Source organism: Hydra vulgaris, chromosome 09, assembly GCF_038396675.1.
Source record: "Hydra vulgaris chromosome 09, alternate assembly HydraT2T_AEP".
In the NCBI taxonomy this organism is placed as follows: Eukaryota; Metazoa; Cnidaria; class Hydrozoa; order Anthoathecata; family Hydridae; genus Hydra; species Hydra vulgaris.
Window position 1 is genome coordinate 16,938,819 of NC_088928.1, and position 21,182 is coordinate 16,960,000.

A 21,182-nucleotide genomic window follows, 5' to 3' on the forward strand; every position below is an offset into this window, starting at 1 on the left:
AAAGGAAGCCGTGAAAGTTGCTAAGTTTAACGGAAAGCATAGACTCTCTATGCCAAGTACTCAAATGCCTGAGCATAACAAAGCTGAGCAACCTCAGCAAAACAATAATGAAAAACAAATACCAGCAGCCAAACAATTATAAGTTGCAAAATGTAAAAAGTGTAGAGTACAGTTACACAAAGAAATGTTGCAATGCTAAAATTTGGTGTGTTGGGAATGGTTGTGCAAAGAAACATGTTTACCATAGAAATATGTAGTTGAAACTAAATTTTTTTGTTGCAAAAAATGTAAAAACTTTAAATATAGTTTCCTAAATATAAGTTGTGTTAAAAAAAATAATAAAAAAAAAGTTAAAATTTAAAAACTTTAATGTTTTCTTAAGTGTGCGGTTTTATCAGAATGTCGCCTAAAGCTGCACAATTTTTTTTCTTTACATTTAATATTATTGATAGTTCTATTATTTTTTTAAACTTATATTTTTATTATCTTATGTAGTTTTTTACCTATCTAATAAAAAAAATAATAATAATAAAAATGAAAAATAAAAAAGTGATATAATTTTTATTGACAAGTGTGTGGTTTGACCCGGTTTTACTCTAACTATCGATATAAAAAATTAAAAATTATAAAAAATAGTTTAAAAAATTATTAGAAAAGCAACTTTTTTTCTTCAACATTTTAATAAATTAAATAAATCAACTTTTATTCTAAAGAATATTAATTATAAAAGTTTTTTCATTTTAAACTTTAAAGCTAAAAGGTTATAAATAATTTTTTTTTCATGTAACTTTAGGAGTTATAAAATTTTTGATAATATTGTTTCAAATACTGTTAAAAATTTAAATCTACTTTTCACTACATTTTTATATTAGTTTATAAGTTGGATAAATAAGCACAAAATAAATTTTACACATAAAATATAAGAATTAAGGTTTCTTTTATTTTTAAATGCATTTTAAACAAAAATCCATATAAGATAAATTATCTGCATGTTATAATAAATTGAATCCTATTTTATTTTATGATTATTATCTACAATTAACAATTGTATTTTGTATTATAAATTTTATTGCAAACATTCAAGTGTATGCTTTATTATCATTCAATGTAAGGATAAACTTAATGAACCTAATAAACAAGTTTTGTATTTCATCATGTTATTTAAGTAAGTTTATTTAAAAAATGTTTTTTCAGTTAAACACTTTTACTTATAATCTTCAGAACACATATAGTGAAGTAGTTTTCATAAACTTTTATTTAAAAAAAAAAGATAAAATTTCATTTATGCCTAGATTCATTAGTTATCTGAACACATTTAATAAAAAAGGCATTAAAAAATTGCATTAAAAAAAAAATGAGTCATTATAGTACTGGCTTCAGAAACTTTTATTGTGATAACAAAAATGTAGCAAAATGCTTTAAAAATTTTCTTATATTAAAATTTTCAAAAAAATGTTCAAAACTTTAATCCTATAAAATGTGTTAGTTAGACATCTATTTTTAAGGTGTTAGTGAGGGTGTTAAAAAGTTTAGTGAGGCATATATTTTAAAATTCAAAAGTATGTTGTTATATTTCTAATATTACAACTATTGTTAAAAAAAACAACTTTAATTCATTTCTGCCATGTTAAATATTTTGATATTATGAACAAATTTACGAACATTTTTTTTACAAAGATAAGAAATATTGTTAAGAACACAATGATAGAAATAGGTTTAAAAGCTATAGAAATTTTATGGACAAAAAGGAGTAAGGATTAAGACACAATTTTGGTTCATTTATGCATGGACTGGATGATCTTTCTAGAATCAATATTTTTTGGATCTGCTGTAATTTTGTAAACTATGTATAGGCATTGGTTCATATCAATGGACACACTCAAGCACCTAATGAAGTAAATTCTCTTTATTTTATTCATTGTTTATTATGGTTTTTTAAAATCAAGTTTAACAAAATATTTTTAAAATTATTGAAAATAAATTTTGAATATTAAATTAATGTAGAGTTTTTAAGTTTTAAAATAAACACGCAATATTTAAAAACTTAACTAAAACAAATTTTGAAATAAAATAAATGATTAATTTAAAACAAAAATTAAATTTTAAAGATTGTTAAAGTTAAAAACTACAAATAATATTTGTTAAATATAAAACAAACCATATTTTAAAAAAATGGCAAATCACAGATATGAAGCAAGTTAGACATTACAACCAATGATATCTTACCATATTGGAATCAATTTTTTCATATATTCACATGGCAAATGCAATAAATGAAAAATGCAAATTTAAGCTTATTTAAAATTTAAAACATAAACGAAAAAGCATGCTGAAATTTTTATTACATGTGAATAATGAAGTCACTGCTATTGCTGCATGTTTTAATGTAACAACTTCACCATAATAGGTGATTTTAAAATCAAAGACCAAACTGGACAACTGAAAGTTACCATACCAACTGGATTTATTATTATACAAAAGCATATTTTATTGTCAGTGCTTCTAAAATTTTATCTGAGGTATCAAAATTCAAGGTTGTAATCACTTAATTAGATGTTAACTAGTTTGTATGTCGAATAAAGGTTTTTTTATTACATTTTCATTCTAAGCATTTTCAGCTGATTCAATTCAAAAGCAATACAAGAAGAGTTTTAAATATTTATTGTTTTTCAATTGTTAAACAAGATTATTAAATGTTAGTCAATTGATGGCGAATACCATTTTGCCAAGTTTGTACTGTTCCAAATGTTCATTTTGCACAACTAGCAATCAATATGATGACAGATTTGTAGATTGCTTTTGCTTGTCAATTAACACAATAAACTTCTTATTAAAAAATGTCTTCATTATGTTGCGCTTCTGGTGCAAAAAGACTTCTCATTTTTTGCATATTTTTAATGTGAATGTGATACATTTTTAATATATTTTAAAAAGAGATATTGTTTTAAAGATCTTTTGATATAAATATAATATTTACACAAACACAAGTAATAAAATTTTTATTTAACCTTAGTGTAATTTTAATTAACTATAAATTATTATAAATAAATTTTAATGAGAAGTAAATTTAAAAATATTTAAGATAAAAGATAAACTTTTTGTTTTAAAACTAAATTTTTAAAAATTTTAATGTTTTAATTCTTTAGTTTTTAGTCTTATAAATTTGTTTAAATACTTAACTTTATCGCCTTGTATAATCACTTAACTTTATCGTCTTGTTTAATCACTTAACTTTATCGTCTTGTTTTATCACTTAAATTTATAACAAAAAATAAAATTTTAAAAAGTATATTAGTTTAAAAGTATTTAAAAACTAAAATAAATGATTTTTTAATATACATTTTTTCTTTTATTATCTTTAAATTGTATACTATGAAGCAATGCTTTCATCAATTTAGTGTTTACTTTTGGAGAAAAATGCTAACCGCGAACTTGGTGATGTCATTGGAAATCAAAGTGAAAAAATGGCAAAACTTTACAGTTCACAAGCTCTTTTCTTTAATGAACTAGAAGATATTACTAAAAAACTAGTTGAACAGGGTCTAATTCTTGACTTAGATGTCTTAAAAGAAGTATGGTGAGTAGTTTTCTACCACTAATTCTACTATATATATATATATATATATATATATATATATATATATATATATATATATATATATATATATATATGTATATATATATATATATATATATATATATATATATATATATATATATATATATATTTTATATATATTGAGAGACATACATATAGAGATATATATGTGTGTGTCTCTATATATACACACACACACACACACACACACACACACACACACACACACACAGAGAGAGATTAATTAAAATTGTTAAAAAAAGTATAATTTTAATAATAAAATAAGAACAATATTGAATAATGAGTAGCATGAGTAATTTATGAGCATTTATTTTTCTGATTTAAAACAACTTTAATTTTTTTCTGGCCGTAACTTATACCAAAATGTTTGTAAAAGTAAATATTGAAATAAAGAAGTTTTCATTTCAAACTCTTACTAAGGGTAATAAATATTATAAAAACGTGGTTAAAAATTTTTTTTTTTAATTTTAAATAATTTTTTTTTTTCTTTGTCGCCATTAAGTTTTTAAAAATTTAGGCATAGTGAATTTGGAAGTTTTGAAAAAAAGACTGGTCAAACACATATTCATAACAACTTGCAGAATGAAGAAATCCAAGAAAGGTATTGTTCTTATTTATCTGTGTTTTGCTTTTTTAATGTTTTGTTTTCTTTCTTTTAACTCAATAAATATTTTTACCAGTAATCTCTACCAGTAATATGTTGCAGTAGTTACTTCCATTAACATGTTCAGTAGTTCTGGTACCGAAAACACAATCTAATACAACCTGCCTCATGTTCTGCTGCCATGTAGAGTTAACTTTTCTAGGCAAAGACTAGGAGAAGTTTAGACTGTTTTCAAATACCCCCTGACTTTAGACTATTAGTTAAATTAAGGCTAGAGATAGTGTCTCAAGGGTCTTAACTGCATCTAGCCACTGTCTTGTGTAAGGCCTCTTAGGCAATGACTTTATTGGTAAGTAGAAAGTTTCTGTTGACCAGCCTCATGCCTCATGCATGTTGTCTGGTGTTGATCTAAATCTGTGTAAAATTGTTTTCTGCCTCGGATGTTGAACCCTGAATCTTGACTCTACTCTTGGGTTTTTGTTTGTGTCTCCTTGGTTATGATTTGTGTCTCTTTGGTTATATTAGCTATGCAACACTTTGTATTATCCTCTAATAAAGGTATAGCTCTAAAATTCAATTCAATGGTTCTGAGATTAACTGGTAGTAAGGTTTTCTGAATTCTGTGGTAGCTCTCAGTTACATTAATTCCATTATCAACTGTAAAATATTATTGTATTAACAATGTTATGTTGCGCATGGAAGGTATCCATGTTATTATTTTTGGTGTGCATCATTGAGGCCACATAAGGAGTCCTTTGTTTTGGCTTTAGGTTGATTAGTAGGATAAGGCAACCACTTAGCGCATTACTGTGGAAATTCACTAGACTTACTTGCTCTTTGTGAGAAATTGACACTCAATCACTTTTAGTTCTTTATTGCTCTAGTTCTCAAAAAGAATCTTTTTAATGTTGTTTTACGATCAAAATTGACAAAACCTTTTTTCTCTATCTCTCATTCAATATTGTTGTATTAGTGACTTGAATGATTATTGCACTGAATGGGTTGATTCTAGTACCGCTGACCCTGCTGGTTCTAAAGCTCTAAGTTTTCGTCTTCCTTAATTTCTAACTGAGGTAGTTAACTTTGTAGCTCATTTTCCAAACAACCTTACAAGCCTAAAAAAAAAACAATCATTTTATTCTTTGTTTTGTGTCTTGTCTCTTACCCAAGCCTTTTCTTAGTCTTTGCTTGTTCTCCTTTAGTGGTTTAGTTCATATGCAATTTTCACAAATATTTTTATCTTGTTCTACATCAGATTTACTTCTACATCACACTTCTTACTACTAGCTTAAGGATGACTGGCATTCTTTTTGCGGTTTTCTTTGTGATGGCTCTTGGGCTGATGTCTTTTGTCTTTCTACTGATAATTGTGCCTTTTTTATAATCTTCTTGATTTAGGCTAAACTCACAGATTATTAGGTCTTATCTCAGAAATTTCTTATAGCTTTCAAAAAATTTTTTCACAATGTCATTAACAAAGGGTCTAACATTCCATCCCTATATCATGGGTCTAATGTTCCATCTCTCCCTTATGAGTCTATTCTTATTAATTTTTCCAAGGACAAAACAGAACTACTTGCATAGAACTTTTTCAATGTTAACAAAACTGTTCTATTGAAGGTATTTCTATTGACTTCTAAAGTTTTTGAGTCTTTAACCCATGTAATAAGTGAAGACAGCAACACACTGGTCCTTGTTCTTCTCATTAGGCATAAAATCCTTGCTGCATCCTTGTTCTTGTTGATGATTTTATTGAAATTAAACAAATCAAACAAGTTTTTCAAAACTTGACAAGTGTATACTAATATCTCAATTAACTAAAGTAGCCTGTCAACTTGATCCTTGTGTAATTCATGTTTTGTACTGATCATAGTGTAATGTGTATTTTCAGAGATCAAATATATGCCAACTTGCTCGCCTATGTAAAAATAGTAAAGTTACCAGATGAAGGAAGCCAATGAATCATTAGCAAAATTCAGTGAGCCACCATGACAGGCCTTGTTGTTAATCCTAGAGGATCATCTTTTAGCTCTGTAATGTTAAACACGATTACCTTTATTCATGGCAACTTTCAGTTAATGAAATTGAATACATAGTATGTGTATATATATATATATATATATATATATATATATATATATATATATATATATATACACACACATATATACATATATACATAAATATATATACATGTATATATGTATATATGTGTATACATATAAATATATATACATATATATACACACATAAATATATATACATATATATATATATTATATATATATATATATATATATATATATATGTTTTTAAAAGTGTCCATATAATTTTGTGAGTTTGAGATGCAGGTGTACACATGCTTCAACTATTATAGTTGAGTGTTTTGTTATAGATTTTTTAAGATTGTTTTGGCAAAAATATACTTCATAATATATTGAGCAAATCAATGCTTTAAAGTGTTATTTGTTCAAAAATGTAATATAAAAAAATGTAATGTAACTTAAAATGTAATGTTCTTGTTTTATTTTGTAACAGTGTCCCATAGTGGTGTTGCGCTTGTGCCTAATTGCAATACATTTAAAATAAAATGAAATAGCTTTTACAGCCACTAAAGTCTTGTAGCTGTTTTGTTTGATTTTAAATGTAATAACATAAGGCACAAAGGAAACATCATCAGGCATTTCAAAGAGATGATACTCTATTATTTAAAAATAATAAGCAGGACAGTAGTTGGGTTCTCTGTGAAAAAATATAAGAAAATATATAAAGACTAGTTATTTATACTTGTTTTAAAAACTAAAAAGCTTGTTTTCATTCCATTTATATTGAGCATAATATTTATATCATTGTTTGTACATTATGTTTGTTTATGTGACTTTATTTTTTTCAGAATGACAAATTTATTGGGAGCAGCCGGTGAAAATACAAAGAAAATAAACAAGTTACTTGATGATAAAGTGGACAGGATAAAAAGTCTTGAGTCAAAGTAAAGTTTTTTGATATCAATTTAAAAATAGTTTATAAACAATTATCAATAATTTAATATTTGTTTATGATTATTTAAGATTATAAATGTTTATAATATTGATAGGATTACTTTGATAGAAGATAATTCAAAAGAACTTGAACAAGTGCAAGTTAACTTAAAAAATAAAGAAACCAAATTGAATGTTTTACATGATATGGTGAAATCCTCAGTTGAAAAAATTCGTTCCCTTGAACTTGAGTAAGCAATATTTTATCATTTGATACCAAGAATTTGATGTGATTTTTTATTTATTTAGCCATGTTAATTTAAAATTTTTGTTATTAACTTACTACTATGGTTACTATATTTAGCAATTTTTTTTTGTGGGATTTTCTAGGCCAGTGGTGATTTGCTGTACAAATAAATGATCTTTTTGTATAATAATTATTTTTATTATTTTTTTGCTCATTTTTATTGTTTTTATTTATTTGATTTATTTTTTTATACATTCTTATAAATTTTTATATTATTTAGTTTATTGGTTTTTATGCCTTAATTCTATTTAGGTGACCAACAGAACCTTATAGTCAAGTTGAGATGGGAAACATAATACTAAAAAAAATTATTGTAAAGTCGTTCAAAAAAAATTCAAAAATATAATTATCTTGAGGAAATATTATAAGAGCTCTGAGCATAATATGGAGCATAATATCTGAGTATCCTTTGCTGATATGGCGAAAGCCAGCATTATTTAATCTAGTGTTGCAAAGATAAAACTTACTGGTTAATTTTACCAGAAAATTTTCTGCTAAATTTACCGTTAAATTTTAAAAAATTACTGCCTGGTAAATTTTGTTATTTTTTGTTAAAAAGAAAGACTTTTAATTTTGAATAAAATATTCAAAATTAAGAGTCTTTCTTTTAGTCAAATAGGAATGAAACTCATTCCTATTGTTGCTTAAAACCTTTGTTATTTATTTTAAACTAATCAAATGATTAGTTTTTAAAAGTTCAAATAATTTCAAAATTAATTCTGAATGTGTGATAAAAAAAAGGTTGTCTTAATTTTTCACAAAAAAATAAAATTAAGTGTCCCTTTTTGTTCGATGCCCCTTGGTAGTTGCCGAGATTTACTTTATGGCAAATGTGCCTGTGATTGTAGATAACTTTATGATCCCAAGTCAATACAACAGGGTCTCACTTGCTTACCTTGTATTGGAGCCAGTGGCAGATTAAGACTCAATGGGACCTGGGGCTATTTTAAAGCAGGAATTTACTTTTCATGTCATTAATAAAATATTTCTTTTAAAAATATCTGTTATTTTGAATCAGACCCCCAAAACTGTGGGTCCCTTATTAAAAAAAGTCCTACCCTTATTTTAACACTGATCTAAATTTTTAATTTATGCTATTTAATGAGGGAAGTTCATTATTTTAGACATTCAACACACCAAAAAGTATGAAAAAAGCATTGTATTTTGTTTTGAAAAAACAAAATAAAATGTTTTTTTTATTTGAAAAAAGCATTTTGTATATTTGAGTCATAGTTTTTTTTTCTATTTGGAATTTTATCTGGAATTTTTTTTCTATTTGGAATATTTCTATTCAAGCTTAGTTTTTTTAGAAATGCATAAAGTATTAAATAAAAGTTAAAATATTTGTTTAATAAAGTTATCAGATGACTGTAAAAGTTAAATATCACAATAAAAAATTGGAGGAAATGACAAACTTTACATGATTTTACAAATTTCCAATCTCTTTTTAAAGAAATGGTAGTAGTTTAATAAAAAGTTATTAAAAATAAGTTTAAAAATAAACAAGTCTGACAGTTAAAGTATTATGTAAGTTAAAAGTAGAAAGTTTTTAAGAGACAAAAGTGCCTTCTAAAGCTTTATATTGAATATAAATTATTGAATATTAATATTTAAAAATACTTTTATTTTAATTATACAAATTTTTTGGCTTTCAGACTTTCATCTTTTTAAATGTTTATAAATGCATTAATACAGCCATAATCAGGCTGATTTAATAGAGAAAAATAAAAATATTTTCTGGGCACTTCCAAATATTTATAATAAAATATTTCCCAAACTTTAAAAATATGATAAAGAGGATACAGAAAAGATGATTTTATAATTTTAATTTTTTTTCATTTTAGGCTAGAGCGTTCAAATGCAAGCAGTTCATATCTAGAACATGAGTTGAAGCTTAAAAATGAACGTATTAATATTTTAGAAGCCAGGTATTTTATCGTTTTGTTTTAAAGTTTATGTTAAAAAATAAAACACTTTTATTCAATACAAAACTAAATAAATATTTTATGCTAAGGCTTAACAAAAAAAAGATACCTTTGGTCATAAAACAGTTTTTTTTAATTCTTTCTGTAAATGATATGCTATGTTAACACTGTGTTTTATATGAATGTTGTGGTTTATGTAATACATCTTATTTTTCTATATTTTTATTTTCATTGTGTTTTTTATGTTGTAGCGTTGTTGTTTTAATGTTGTTTTTTATGTTGTAATGTTGTTATTTTTATGTTGTTATTTATGTTGGATTGGTAAATATTATTTCTTATGCTTTGTGCACAACATCATAAATTCACATGTTGAACAAAATTTATAATTTTTTTGTTTTTCTAGTTAGTTAAGATGTTACCAACAGGTCCTTCCGGATCTGTTAAAAAATTCTTTTGATGCGTGGTTTGATTTATAAAGAACCCGAAAGAAAGCTCATTAAAAAAAGTTTTTCTCAGACAATAAAAATTCATATTTAAATAAAAAAATTTTTGTTTTATTTTTATTTTTTGGAAATTGCGTTAAAAATCTTTTTTTTTAACTTTTATGATTTTTTCAAATAAATATAAGAAAAGTACTTTATGGGCAGCAGCTCACCGCATGCTAGAAATTTAAGAAAATATCCAAAATAGGCCTAAAATGACTGCAAAACAGCCAGAGAAAAAATTACAAAGTGGTTTTTAATTAAAAAGTTTTATTTTTTATTTTATGGCTGAAAAACTGAAAATTTTATTAGTTAAAAAAAATAGCTGAGGCCTTGTTAAGAAACATTATTCAGCTCGTATTTTATGTACAAAATGGCGATTTGCATATGCGTTCTGCAAATCAGGGGGTCTGAAAATATTCAAAAATTGTGTGACATAGTTTGTGGACAAACCCTAACAATCAAAAGATTATGTTAAATATAAGATTATTAAATTTAATTACAACTTTAAAATACACTGATGACACAAATTAAGTTTTAATGATGTAAATATCAAAGCTTTGTTAAAGTTATATGTATTTGCGTTATGGGCTTTTGTTACACAATAAAATTTCATAACAAAGCCTGTGACTAAAATTAACTTTTTTGAATTTTTTTTTTTGTTTTCTTTTAGTTCTATGAGAATTGCCTTACCAAAAATTTTTTTTTAATTTTTATACAATTTTTGGAAGAATACACTAAAAAGTAATTTTTGCCTCATGGCTATTAGTGACTGCTAGAAATTTTAAAAAACAAGCAAAATAGTTAATAAAATTCAACACTTGCTTTGATTTGAATTAATTAGATTACTTTTAAATCTATAGTAGTTTTCCTATGTGACTTTATTTTATCTCCAGATTTAAAATACTTTTTTATATTTTCAAACTCATCATTATAATCAATTATAACTCATAGTTTATAATCAATTACAACTCATGATTTATAATCAATTATAACTCATGATTTATAATCAATTAAAGCTCATGATTTATAACCAATTATAAATCATGATTTATAATCAATTATAAATCATGATTTATAATCAATTATAAATCATGATTTATAATCAATTATAAATCATGATTTATAATCAATTATAAATCATGATTTATAATCAATTATAAATCATGATTTATAATCAATTATAAATCATGATTTATAATCAATTATAAATCATGATTTATAATCAATTATAAATCATGATTTATAATCAATTATAAATCATGATTTATAATCAATTATAAATCATGATTTATAATCAATTATAAATCATGATTTATAATCAATTATAAATCATGATTTATAATCAATTATAAATCATGATTTATAATCAATTATAAATCATGATTTATAATCAATTATAAATCATGATTTATAATCAATTATGATACTGAAAAAAGGACCCCAAAGTTTATCGTTGACATCATTTTTTTTGTATTTTTATTTAGACTTAAGTAGTCTTTGTTCCATTAATGGAACTTTGTTCCATTAGTTTTTGAGTTGAGCCCAATATGTTTTTATAGGGTTTAGCTCACATTGAAACTTAGGAATATGGAATATTTTATTAAAAAAGTGGTTTACAACTATTTTGCTAATACCATTACCCTCATTTTATAGCTATTTTAGAATTTTTCAGAAATTTCTACCGAACTCTGATAGCCACAAGGCAAACGATATCCAAAAATTACTTTTCAGTGTATTTCTTCTAAAAATGTATAGAAATAAAAAAAATTATATTTGGTAAAGCAATTTTCATAGAACTAAAAGAAAACAAAAAAAATATTTGAAAAATTTAATCGTAGTTAATTTTTTAAGTTAACTCAATTTTACAGTTTTTGGCTGTAAAGAAAAAAACTACAATTTTTTTTGTAAAAACCGCTTCAATTTGCCAACATTTTGAAATTTGTAATTTTTCTTCAACTTCTAATTACCATGCAATCCGTGATACATACAGGGTGAGCAACTGCTCAAAAATTTCTAATTTTCTGGGAAAATGTTTTTTATGAGGTTCTTTTTGGGTTCTATATAAATCAAGCCATGCATTTAAAAATTTTTTAGAGACTAGAAAAACAAAAAATTATCATTTTTGTTCGACATGTGAATTTATGATGTTGTGATTAATATTGGTTTTTGTGTAAGAGTTTTACTGATGAATTCTGTTGTTTATGTAAAAGGGTGAATAATATTGTTTTTTATGCAAGAGTGTGATAATTGAATTTCCCATTTGAAAGCTATTAAATAATGAATATAATTTTTTAAATAACATTATTTTTACTAATGAGATTATTAAATATTATAGTTTAACTGAACTAAGTACATCTGCCAGCAATATGCACACTGAACGAATTGCTTTGTTGATGAAATCATTGGACTTTCGTGATAACGAAATTAATGATCTCAAACACAAAGTTGACGAGTTGATGAATTTAAATGAGAAATTAAGATCAATGAATAATTCAAAATGTGATGATATACAAAAGCTAGAAATCCAGTAATTTTTGTCATATTTTCTCTAAAAAGCACATAGCAGTGTAGTTTACATTTTTTTATCAATACATGATTACTAATTATAATTAAAAATGATGCTATAAGATTTTTTTTTTTCCAATAAGACTTCAAGAAATGAATATTAATCAAACTAAACCTAATCATTATGATGAAATAAAATCTCTTCAAAATGATTTAATCCAGAAAAAATCGGAAATTGATTTGTTAGAGTTAAAGTAAGTTTATATAGTGTTATACTTTTTTGATTTTTTTTTACAGAGTTTCTTTTCAATTACACAATTTCTGTATTAATTGAACCCTACATTTTTTTTAGAATTCAAGAACTTGAGAATAGTGTGAGTAAATTGAAAAGAATTAATGAACATAGTCAAGAGAAGTGCATGCAATTAGAACTCAAGTAAGTCTTAAGCATTTTTGGTTCGATGGTTCAAATAGATATTTAACATTTCAGTTTCAGTTTGACATTTCAGTTGTTTGTTTTTTTATTAAAATAAATCAAATAAATATTATGAAGGTTACTTAAATGCATAAAATCTGGCCTGAAATGTAGTTATAAATAAATCACACAAACACACAAATCTTATCAAAAATGAAGTTAAATTGTTTATTAGACTTTTATATTCCAAACCATAAAAGAATAAAGCAATTAAAATATTTGGTAAATTAAACTTTTATTTTTTATTTAGAAAATTCATTGATATGCCAATTACACAAAAATTTTAGTAATACTAAGAACCTCTGAAAATATATCTCATCTTTTTATATTTTTATACTTTTTATAAATCAACTTTTTATAATACTTTTAGCATCAATGCTTATTTAAAAATAATTATTTAATCTTTTTTTTCAGAATTTTTTTAATGAAGTTGATCAATTTGCGTAATAAATTATTCATATTTTAAAATATTTTGTACAGAATTCAAGATTACAATGAGGTTGTACAAGACAAAGAAAGAGCTAATCGACTAATTGATGACAAAAATAAAAAATGTTTAGATTTGGAAATGGAGTATGTAAACTATTTGCTCAGTTTCAATTTAATATTACTATTTAACAATAATAGTTGTTATTTGTAAGATAAGTTAGTGTATTCTACAAATAGAGTGCTCGATGTTCTTAAAGAACATAGTATTAAATTAGTAAATACATTTATCTAAATTTCTTCTACAGTCTGTTTTACTTTCTGTAGGTTCATCTTTCTGATGAACCTACCGGTGAAACAGACTGTATAAGAAATTTAGATAAATGAATTTACTAATTTTTATATATATATTTATTTATTTATTTTTTTGTTATTCACCTCCTCAAAGCCGAGAAGGCCACTACAGATAAGGAGGCTACTTATTAGTAGTTATAACCCTCTCTCAACTCTATAGCTCCGAAACACGAACCTTGACAAACAAGGCCGCTGCGCGGAGAAACAAGTTGAGCGCGGTACTACCAGGGACGTGGTGGGGATTGAACTCAGAACCTCTCGCTTACGAAGCGAGCGCTTTACCACTACACCACTACTGCATTTTTTATATATATATATATACATATCTTATACTGCTTATATATATATACATATCTTATACTGCTTATATATATATATATATATATATATATATATATATATATATATATATATATATATCTTATACTGCTGACTTAGGTGAGCAGTGTGACGTCATACTAAAATAGCCTGCTGCTGTGGGCTTCAGTACATACATCAACTGACAAATAGCCTGACTTGCAGCGGAGTGCTGCTACATGGACTGAGGGTTTGGCATGGGGCAACAATCTTTTTATTCATTATTCTTCGTTCCAGTTTTTACAAAAACCTGGTAGCTATAGTAAACTTGTACAACTAATTTAAAACTAAAACCAAAAAAAGTATATAAAAAAGTTATGTTAAGCTACCGGGAAGTGTGTTTTAAAAATGCATCTCTTGGTAAATTTTTTTTAGTTAGCTTTGACCATAACCACAAATACTGTTTTGCAATATCAAAAACTATAAAAAGTTGCCAATTTATAAATTGTTAAGCTAATAGTTTTTGATGTTATTTTTATGTCAAAAAATATTATTTAAAAAAAAAACATTTATGCAAAAGGTTTGCAAATTATGAAATTTGCTATTTAATCATTTTAATCAAAGCATTAATATCATCAAGAACTAACAAACAAAAACAAAAGAAATTATCCAATAAAATACTTAATGAAACAATGTTTACTCAAAGTTGATTGGTAAATGGATCCACGCATATGCTTTATTTGTGAATCCTGTAACACATATTGGACATTTTATTACAGCAAGATTGGTGGGTGATTGAAATGCAGCCAACCTGGTTGCTAGGAGAAAAGCAAGCTTAAATGTAAAAGATAGATTTATGGCTAAACTTGACAAATTATTTGATATACTGAATTATAATTGATAAATTATTACTTGTCAGGAAAAAAATAGTTTGTCAGATAATAACGATAAGGCCCACATTAATTGCATGTGCGAAAAGAAAAAAAAGATTCCAAAGAAAGAGAGTTTTTATACTTGGGCAAAGAGCTAAAATAGGGACTACCGTTACACATCAAATCAGATTAGCAGACTTAAAGTAAAACAAAAAGCTACATAAAGTTGGAGGAAGAAGATTGAAGAAAGAAGTAAGGTTTTTTTAATTAGTTTTTAGTTAATAAATAAAAGTTAATTAAACTCCTATGTAAAATTAATTTTAGTTGTATTACAAATATGTTTCCACTTAAAACTAACAGAATCTAATTTAATTCAAGATTTTGACATATGACCATTTGTATTTTACTAATGTTAAGGCATAACAGATAAAAAATATATAGTTAAAACTATTTGTACTTATACAATATTTTACAAAATATTAATTAATGAAGATTCAATTACTTTATCTATAGTTAAAATTTTCTGAATAACCGCAAAAAACAATTAGGGGTCAGGAAGAAGTTTAAATTTGAATTTAGCAAAACAGAGGTAATGAATGTTGCATAACAAACAGCAATACTGAACTCAATCTAATGAACTCAATCAACAAAATGAAGTTCAGGAGCGTTTACAAGGACAAATGAATTATGAAAGTATTTCCAACATAGCTTTAGCAAGCATATGGTATGGTACAGGCTTACGGAAAACAGCTGCAATTGCGACGGTAGCTTGGTTGGATGCAGAATTAATTAAAGAAGACAATACCAAGTTAGTTATTTTTTTGATGGTAGATTTGATAATACAAAAGTTCAATTAATAGCTGAAGGTTCAACTAAATACTATCCTGTTAAAATCAAATAGGAAAATTATACAGTATGTCGAGAGCCTGGTGGTATCTTTTCCATTTCACACCTTCAAAAGTTTATAAACATATGAAACATGCTAAAGTAATTGCTCAGAATATAAGTTTTTGAAAAGTAATGGTACCAATAAACTATACCGATAAAAGCTTAAAGGCAATAGGTGGTGGTTCTACTAGTGTTAACGCAGCAGTAGTGTTAGGTCAGGCAAACCAATACATTAACTGGAAGTGAAATTAGAAAGAAAGCTAACTGTCTGGTTTGTGCACTCCATTCAAATAAACCTCCTCTGCGTCATCTGATGACAACTCTTGATGGAGAGACTCTGAGCAGCAACAAATGGAGAGGCATTATTGGAAAATTATTGAACGACGTAACTGCTCTGGAAATTAATTGATGCTTTCAAAAAATTGTTGTCAGAAACTCTTATTACTCTAAAGGATGAAGTTTTCAAAAATTTATTCTCCGATCAGTTTTATGGGTATAAAATAGTTTTTGCCATTAGAAGTGGAAATATACTCGCAGACTTGGCTTTACTTGAAACTGGCCCATTTCCAGATGGTTGGTAGCTGCCAACAGACTTTGCAGAGTTTGGGTCTCAAAACATGAGTTGGACAGCAAGAATTAAAAAAATCTTAAATTAATAATAGAGTTCGTTGTGGGAGTTTACATGCCTGTGTGGTTTAAAATTAGTCAAACAAATGTTTACTGAAGGACCAAGACACATTCTTTACCAGCTTAACCTTCTGAAACAGAAATCAAGTGAAGTAGTTGTAATTTTTATCCTAACAGTTTGACATTCAGCGCTTTCTCTGAGTTAGTCATACAGATCATGCTCTGCTCAGAGAATGTTAAGGAAAGAAAGAACGTTATTGAGTTAATTGTGAAAATAAGAGGCCCCATGTGACAAAAAACCTTAAACTGGTTATAAAAATATGAGAGTTAAAATAACTCCAGAAATAAATTCTGATGCAACAACACTTATGCAGCTATTCTACTGGACTTATCTTATTTGAGCCTATACAGTTGTGATCTGACAACAGAAGAAGTAAAACAGATTATATTTCAGCCTATGGATGTTCCCGACTGGCCTTGTCATGGGCAGTCAATTGAAAGACAAGTTAAACTGGTAACAGAAGCAGCATGCAATGTTTATTCTCATGAAAAAAAGATACTTTTATAAGAGGGCAGGATTTATCAAGACAGTTGATGTCTACTTATTGGTCAAAGAAAGATATGGTCTATATAACAAACATAAAAAAATGTAATTTTGTTTTGTTAAAAAAACTATAACAAAAAGAATTCTTATTTTACTAAATAGGTAACTAAATGATAGATAAATGATTATAAATAGAAACTAATAATAAAGTTTTAATAATACTAGATAAAAAAATGATTAAAAAAAAAGGTTAAGCTATCAAAAATTTATTCTTGTAAGAAATCTTTTGCAAATTTAAACTAATTCTAAACCACAATTCCCGGTAGCTTAATCATATGGGATTTTTTAATCTTAGCTTTTTTTAGTAATATTATATAAAAATACAAATTTTTAGAATACAGGGTTTTCAATCAAGAAAAAAAAAAAATAGTATGACACACCCTAATATATATATATAAATATATATATATATATATATATATATATATATATATATATATATATATATATATATATATATATATATATATATATATATATATATATATATATATATATATATATATAATTATGTTAGTGTATTCTACAAACAGAGTGCTCAATGTTCTAAAAAAACAGAGCAATAATAAATTAGTAAAAACACTTATCTAATTTTAGAATAGAAGAAATCAAAAATTAGATAAGTGCTTTTACTAATTTATATATATATATATATATATATATATATATATATATATATATATATATATATATATATATATATATATATATATATATATATATATATATATATATATATATTAAAATATGAGACATTTTGCATTAACACAAAAAAGAACTTTATATTAAACTTAAAAGCAAGAGTTTACTTTTCATCAAGCGTTTACTTTTTTTAATTAATAGAGTTGACAGTTTAAACAATGAAAAAAAAAAACTTGAAAGAATGCTCAAACAAAGTGATGAACAATACAAATTGGCTGCTCAAAGGTATTTGCATATATTTCATAAGAATCTTGTTTACATTTTGTTGTTATATTGACTATATTTTTGTTTTGTTACCAATAAGAATATTATATGTGCTATCATGAAAAGATATATTTAAAGGAAATAATAAATTTTTGTAGCTTGTGTACTCTTGAAGCATCAATTGTTGATCAGAGCAGCCTTAGTAAACTGATAAAGCTGAAGGAGAGTAAGTTAGAAAGCATGCAGAATGCTATAGATGAAAAAGATGACTGTATTGTGAAGCTCGAAACTCAGTAAGATTTTAAACTTATCAATTTTTTTCTTCACTTTAAATTCACTATTCCTAATGTTGTTATTTTTTTTTGCTTTGAACCTACATTCATTTTATGTTCAAAATATTTGATTATATCTTTGGAATTTATTTTATTAAATTTTCAAACTAACTTTTAACCTTTGTATTTGCAAAATCTAGTTTGTTATTGAATCAGATGGAGTTTACCAATATTTGGTTATTAAATCTTAGACATACCAAAATCCACCATCTGTATTATTTTTTTTTACGATATGAATAAATTTTTGTCCTCATCGACACCAATTTGTTCACTTTCTGCACCAAAATATTTTCATCATCTGCACAATTACTAGTGATCGACCAAAACAGGAAATATACCAAAACCTAAATAAACTGAAATTTTTGGTATACAAGTTCAATACCATACCAACATTTTGACAATATTTCACTGAAACTAATACCAAAATTTTTGAACAAAATTTCATTAGAAAATGTCAACTACTAATTTTGCAATTTTTTTGTATGTTTTTCAACCAAAGTTTTGTTCCTTATCAAATTTATAAAAAGTACAAAAAACCAAAATTTTGGCTGAAATTGCAACAGAATTTTAATCAATCACTAACCATTGTTAACTTCCAACAACATACTGTTTTAATGTTTTTTTAAAGTAACTAACCAGTAAAATGTGTGATTTCACACTTGGCTGATTTCAAGTTAAATCTTATCACTATTATTAGTGATAAGATTTAACTTGAATAAATCTTATCACTATTATCTTTTTTATCAAAATAAAATTTTTTTTTGTTGATTTCTCTCAAGGTTATTTGACAGTGTTGGAAATATAAGATAAAAAATATAAATATTTGTATTGATTTGTTTCAAGGTTATTGGACAGTGTTGGAAAGATAAAGAGAATTGAACAACTTATTAAATTAAAGGACGAAAAGCTTCAGCATGCAGAAAACAAGTATTACTAAATTTTGTTTACAATAAGTTTGCTTAGGTGTTTGTCTTAATATATATTTCTTTATATTTTTTTTCTTCTAGCATGGAGAAGTTTGATGATATTGAGGCAAAAAATCTCAAACTGAATGCTCTATTGCAACAAAAAGAGCAAAAGATCCAACTACTAGAAGACAAGTATTTTGTTTCATATATTATTATGAATTTTATTCTTAGTTTTTTTATTTTATTTAAATAGCTCATTTAGCCAATACTTAATTAATTAAATGTGGTATAAAAATTATCACAGCATTCTATAATAACAGGCCTTGACACATAATGCTGTAAAACCTGATTGCTAAAAAAAGATGGCTGATTTTATTACTTATATAGATATATTTTTATTTAAGGTAAAGTTATAATGGTTGTCTATATTTTCTAATACAAATAACTAATAAAGACAAAATTATAAAAGGAAAACCAAAAAATTGTTAGAAAACTATTATATTTTAATTTCATCAAGAATATCAGTGTAATAATAATAATAATATCATACACAGACAACTAAAAAATGTATATACAAATGACTATACATTAGAAATATGTTTTGTAGAGATATGACTTTTTTTTTTTTGCTCTCTGAACATAACTAAAAAAAAATAACAAAGAAAATCGCCAGCAAAATGCTAAGTTGATTTATCATATAACAAAAAATCTCAATAGGGTAAATATTTAAAAATCCAAATACATTAAGAGGCATGAAAGCTATATTAGAAATAAAAAACATATAATATCTGGAGATTTCAAAATTTTACCTACCATAACTTTTCTCATTACATTGAGGTACTCAAATAGTTTGGCTGATGCAAACTTTCTTTATTTTTAAAAAAATAACTGCTTCAAATAAAGCTAATTTTTCTTATCAATTTAAATTTGTTTTCAGTTAGAGATAAAGTATTACAAGTTGTGCTATGTGCTACCATTTTATATTATGGTAAGCTGCAAATGAAAAATCATTGAAATATATTAAAAGAAATATTGAAATACCTAGTTTGCTCATTTTTGGTTGTATTGATAAACTTTTTTTATTAAGCTAAAAAACAGCAACATTTTTGTCATCACTGAACATAGATTGAATATCATTTTCTCACTTTACTTGCTGGTGTTGGTAAAGTTCTAGGCAGAATAGTTTTAAAAACAGATAATGAGTTTATAGTTGTTGCTTCCATATTTTGTTTCAAAAGGTGCATCATCTGGCCGATCCAATCAACATACTACTGTATAGTCCGAAACATAGTCTGGATTCTTTGGGAATTTGTAACCTGATATTTTTTTGTAGTTAAGTCATAGCTCAATTTGCGAAGTGGTAAACAGCATTTTAAAGACATCTTCATCTATTAAAATGTGTTTTTTTAGCTTGACAGTATTTAGGCAGTTAACTTTTATGTCTTAAAGTTGCGCTAAGTAATAAACCAATCAAATGTGAAGAATTTGCTAAAAAAGTGCAAACTCAAACTTTTTTCTAAAGTTAAATAATGAAAATGTAAACACAGTATTATAAATCAGTCAAACAGTTTTATTGTATGATGTCAAGACCTGTTATTATAGAATTCCATGAAAAACATCACACAATATTTTTTACATTTTACTTGTATAGTTAAGTTTCTTTTTGATCAATGAAATAACCTAAGTAATATAAATACTTTGTATTTATATTTTTGTATTTGTATTTATATATTTGTTTATTGTATTTTTATATCTATTTATGAATTTATAAAATATTTACCTTTATTTTAGTATGGATCAGCTTGGAGAGTTAGCAAGATCAAATAATCGGCTGAAAGAGCATTCTTTGCTCAAAGATAAAAAAATTGAAAATCTTGAAGAGAGGTATCCTACTTGATTTTAAATGCTTTTATATTTAAATTCATGTTTTTTTTTATACATAATATTGTAATTAATGTTTTTATACATAATATTGTAATTAATGTAATTTTGAAATTTTACTTTAGGATTCATACTTTAGAAGAAGCTGTAAAAATGAATGAAATATTGAACCATCAAGTTAAGACTAAA

The 21,182-nt window shown here is 25.2% G+C and overlaps 1 protein-coding gene across 2 annotated transcripts in view; it reads left to right on the top strand.

Moving 5' to 3' along the window:
- Nucleotides 1-21,182, top strand: part of LOC100214756 (girdin) — an 81,538-nt gene that overhangs the window by 32,087 nt on the left and 28,269 nt on the right. The window contains exons 19-34 of one of the 2 annotated variants that reach the window (XM_065804883.1): nucleotides 1,854-1,895; nucleotides 3,399-3,577; nucleotides 4,137-4,220; nucleotides 7,117-7,212; nucleotides 7,318-7,452; nucleotides 9,353-9,436; nucleotides 12,254-12,445; nucleotides 12,567-12,677; nucleotides 12,776-12,859; nucleotides 13,379-13,471; nucleotides 17,810-17,893; nucleotides 18,031-18,165; nucleotides 19,048-19,131; nucleotides 19,212-19,304; nucleotides 20,904-20,996; nucleotides 21,119-21,182. The exon at nucleotides 21,119-21,182 is cut by the window's right edge and continues 29 nt beyond it. In XM_065804883.1, coding sequence (XP_065660955.1) covers nucleotides 1,854-1,895; nucleotides 3,399-3,577; nucleotides 4,137-4,220; nucleotides 7,117-7,212; nucleotides 7,318-7,452; nucleotides 9,353-9,436; nucleotides 12,254-12,445; nucleotides 12,567-12,677; nucleotides 12,776-12,859; nucleotides 13,379-13,471; nucleotides 17,810-17,893; nucleotides 18,031-18,165; nucleotides 19,048-19,131; nucleotides 19,212-19,304; nucleotides 20,904-20,996; nucleotides 21,119-21,182 — 1,653 coding nt within the window. The remainder of the gene's footprint in view (nucleotides 1-1,853; nucleotides 1,896-3,398; nucleotides 3,578-4,136; nucleotides 4,221-7,116; nucleotides 7,213-7,317; nucleotides 7,453-9,352; nucleotides 9,437-12,253; nucleotides 12,446-12,566; nucleotides 12,678-12,775; nucleotides 12,860-13,378; nucleotides 13,472-17,809; nucleotides 17,894-18,030; nucleotides 18,166-19,047; nucleotides 19,132-19,211; nucleotides 19,305-20,903; nucleotides 20,997-21,118) is intronic. The other variant, XM_065804884.1, reaches the window with a different exon arrangement.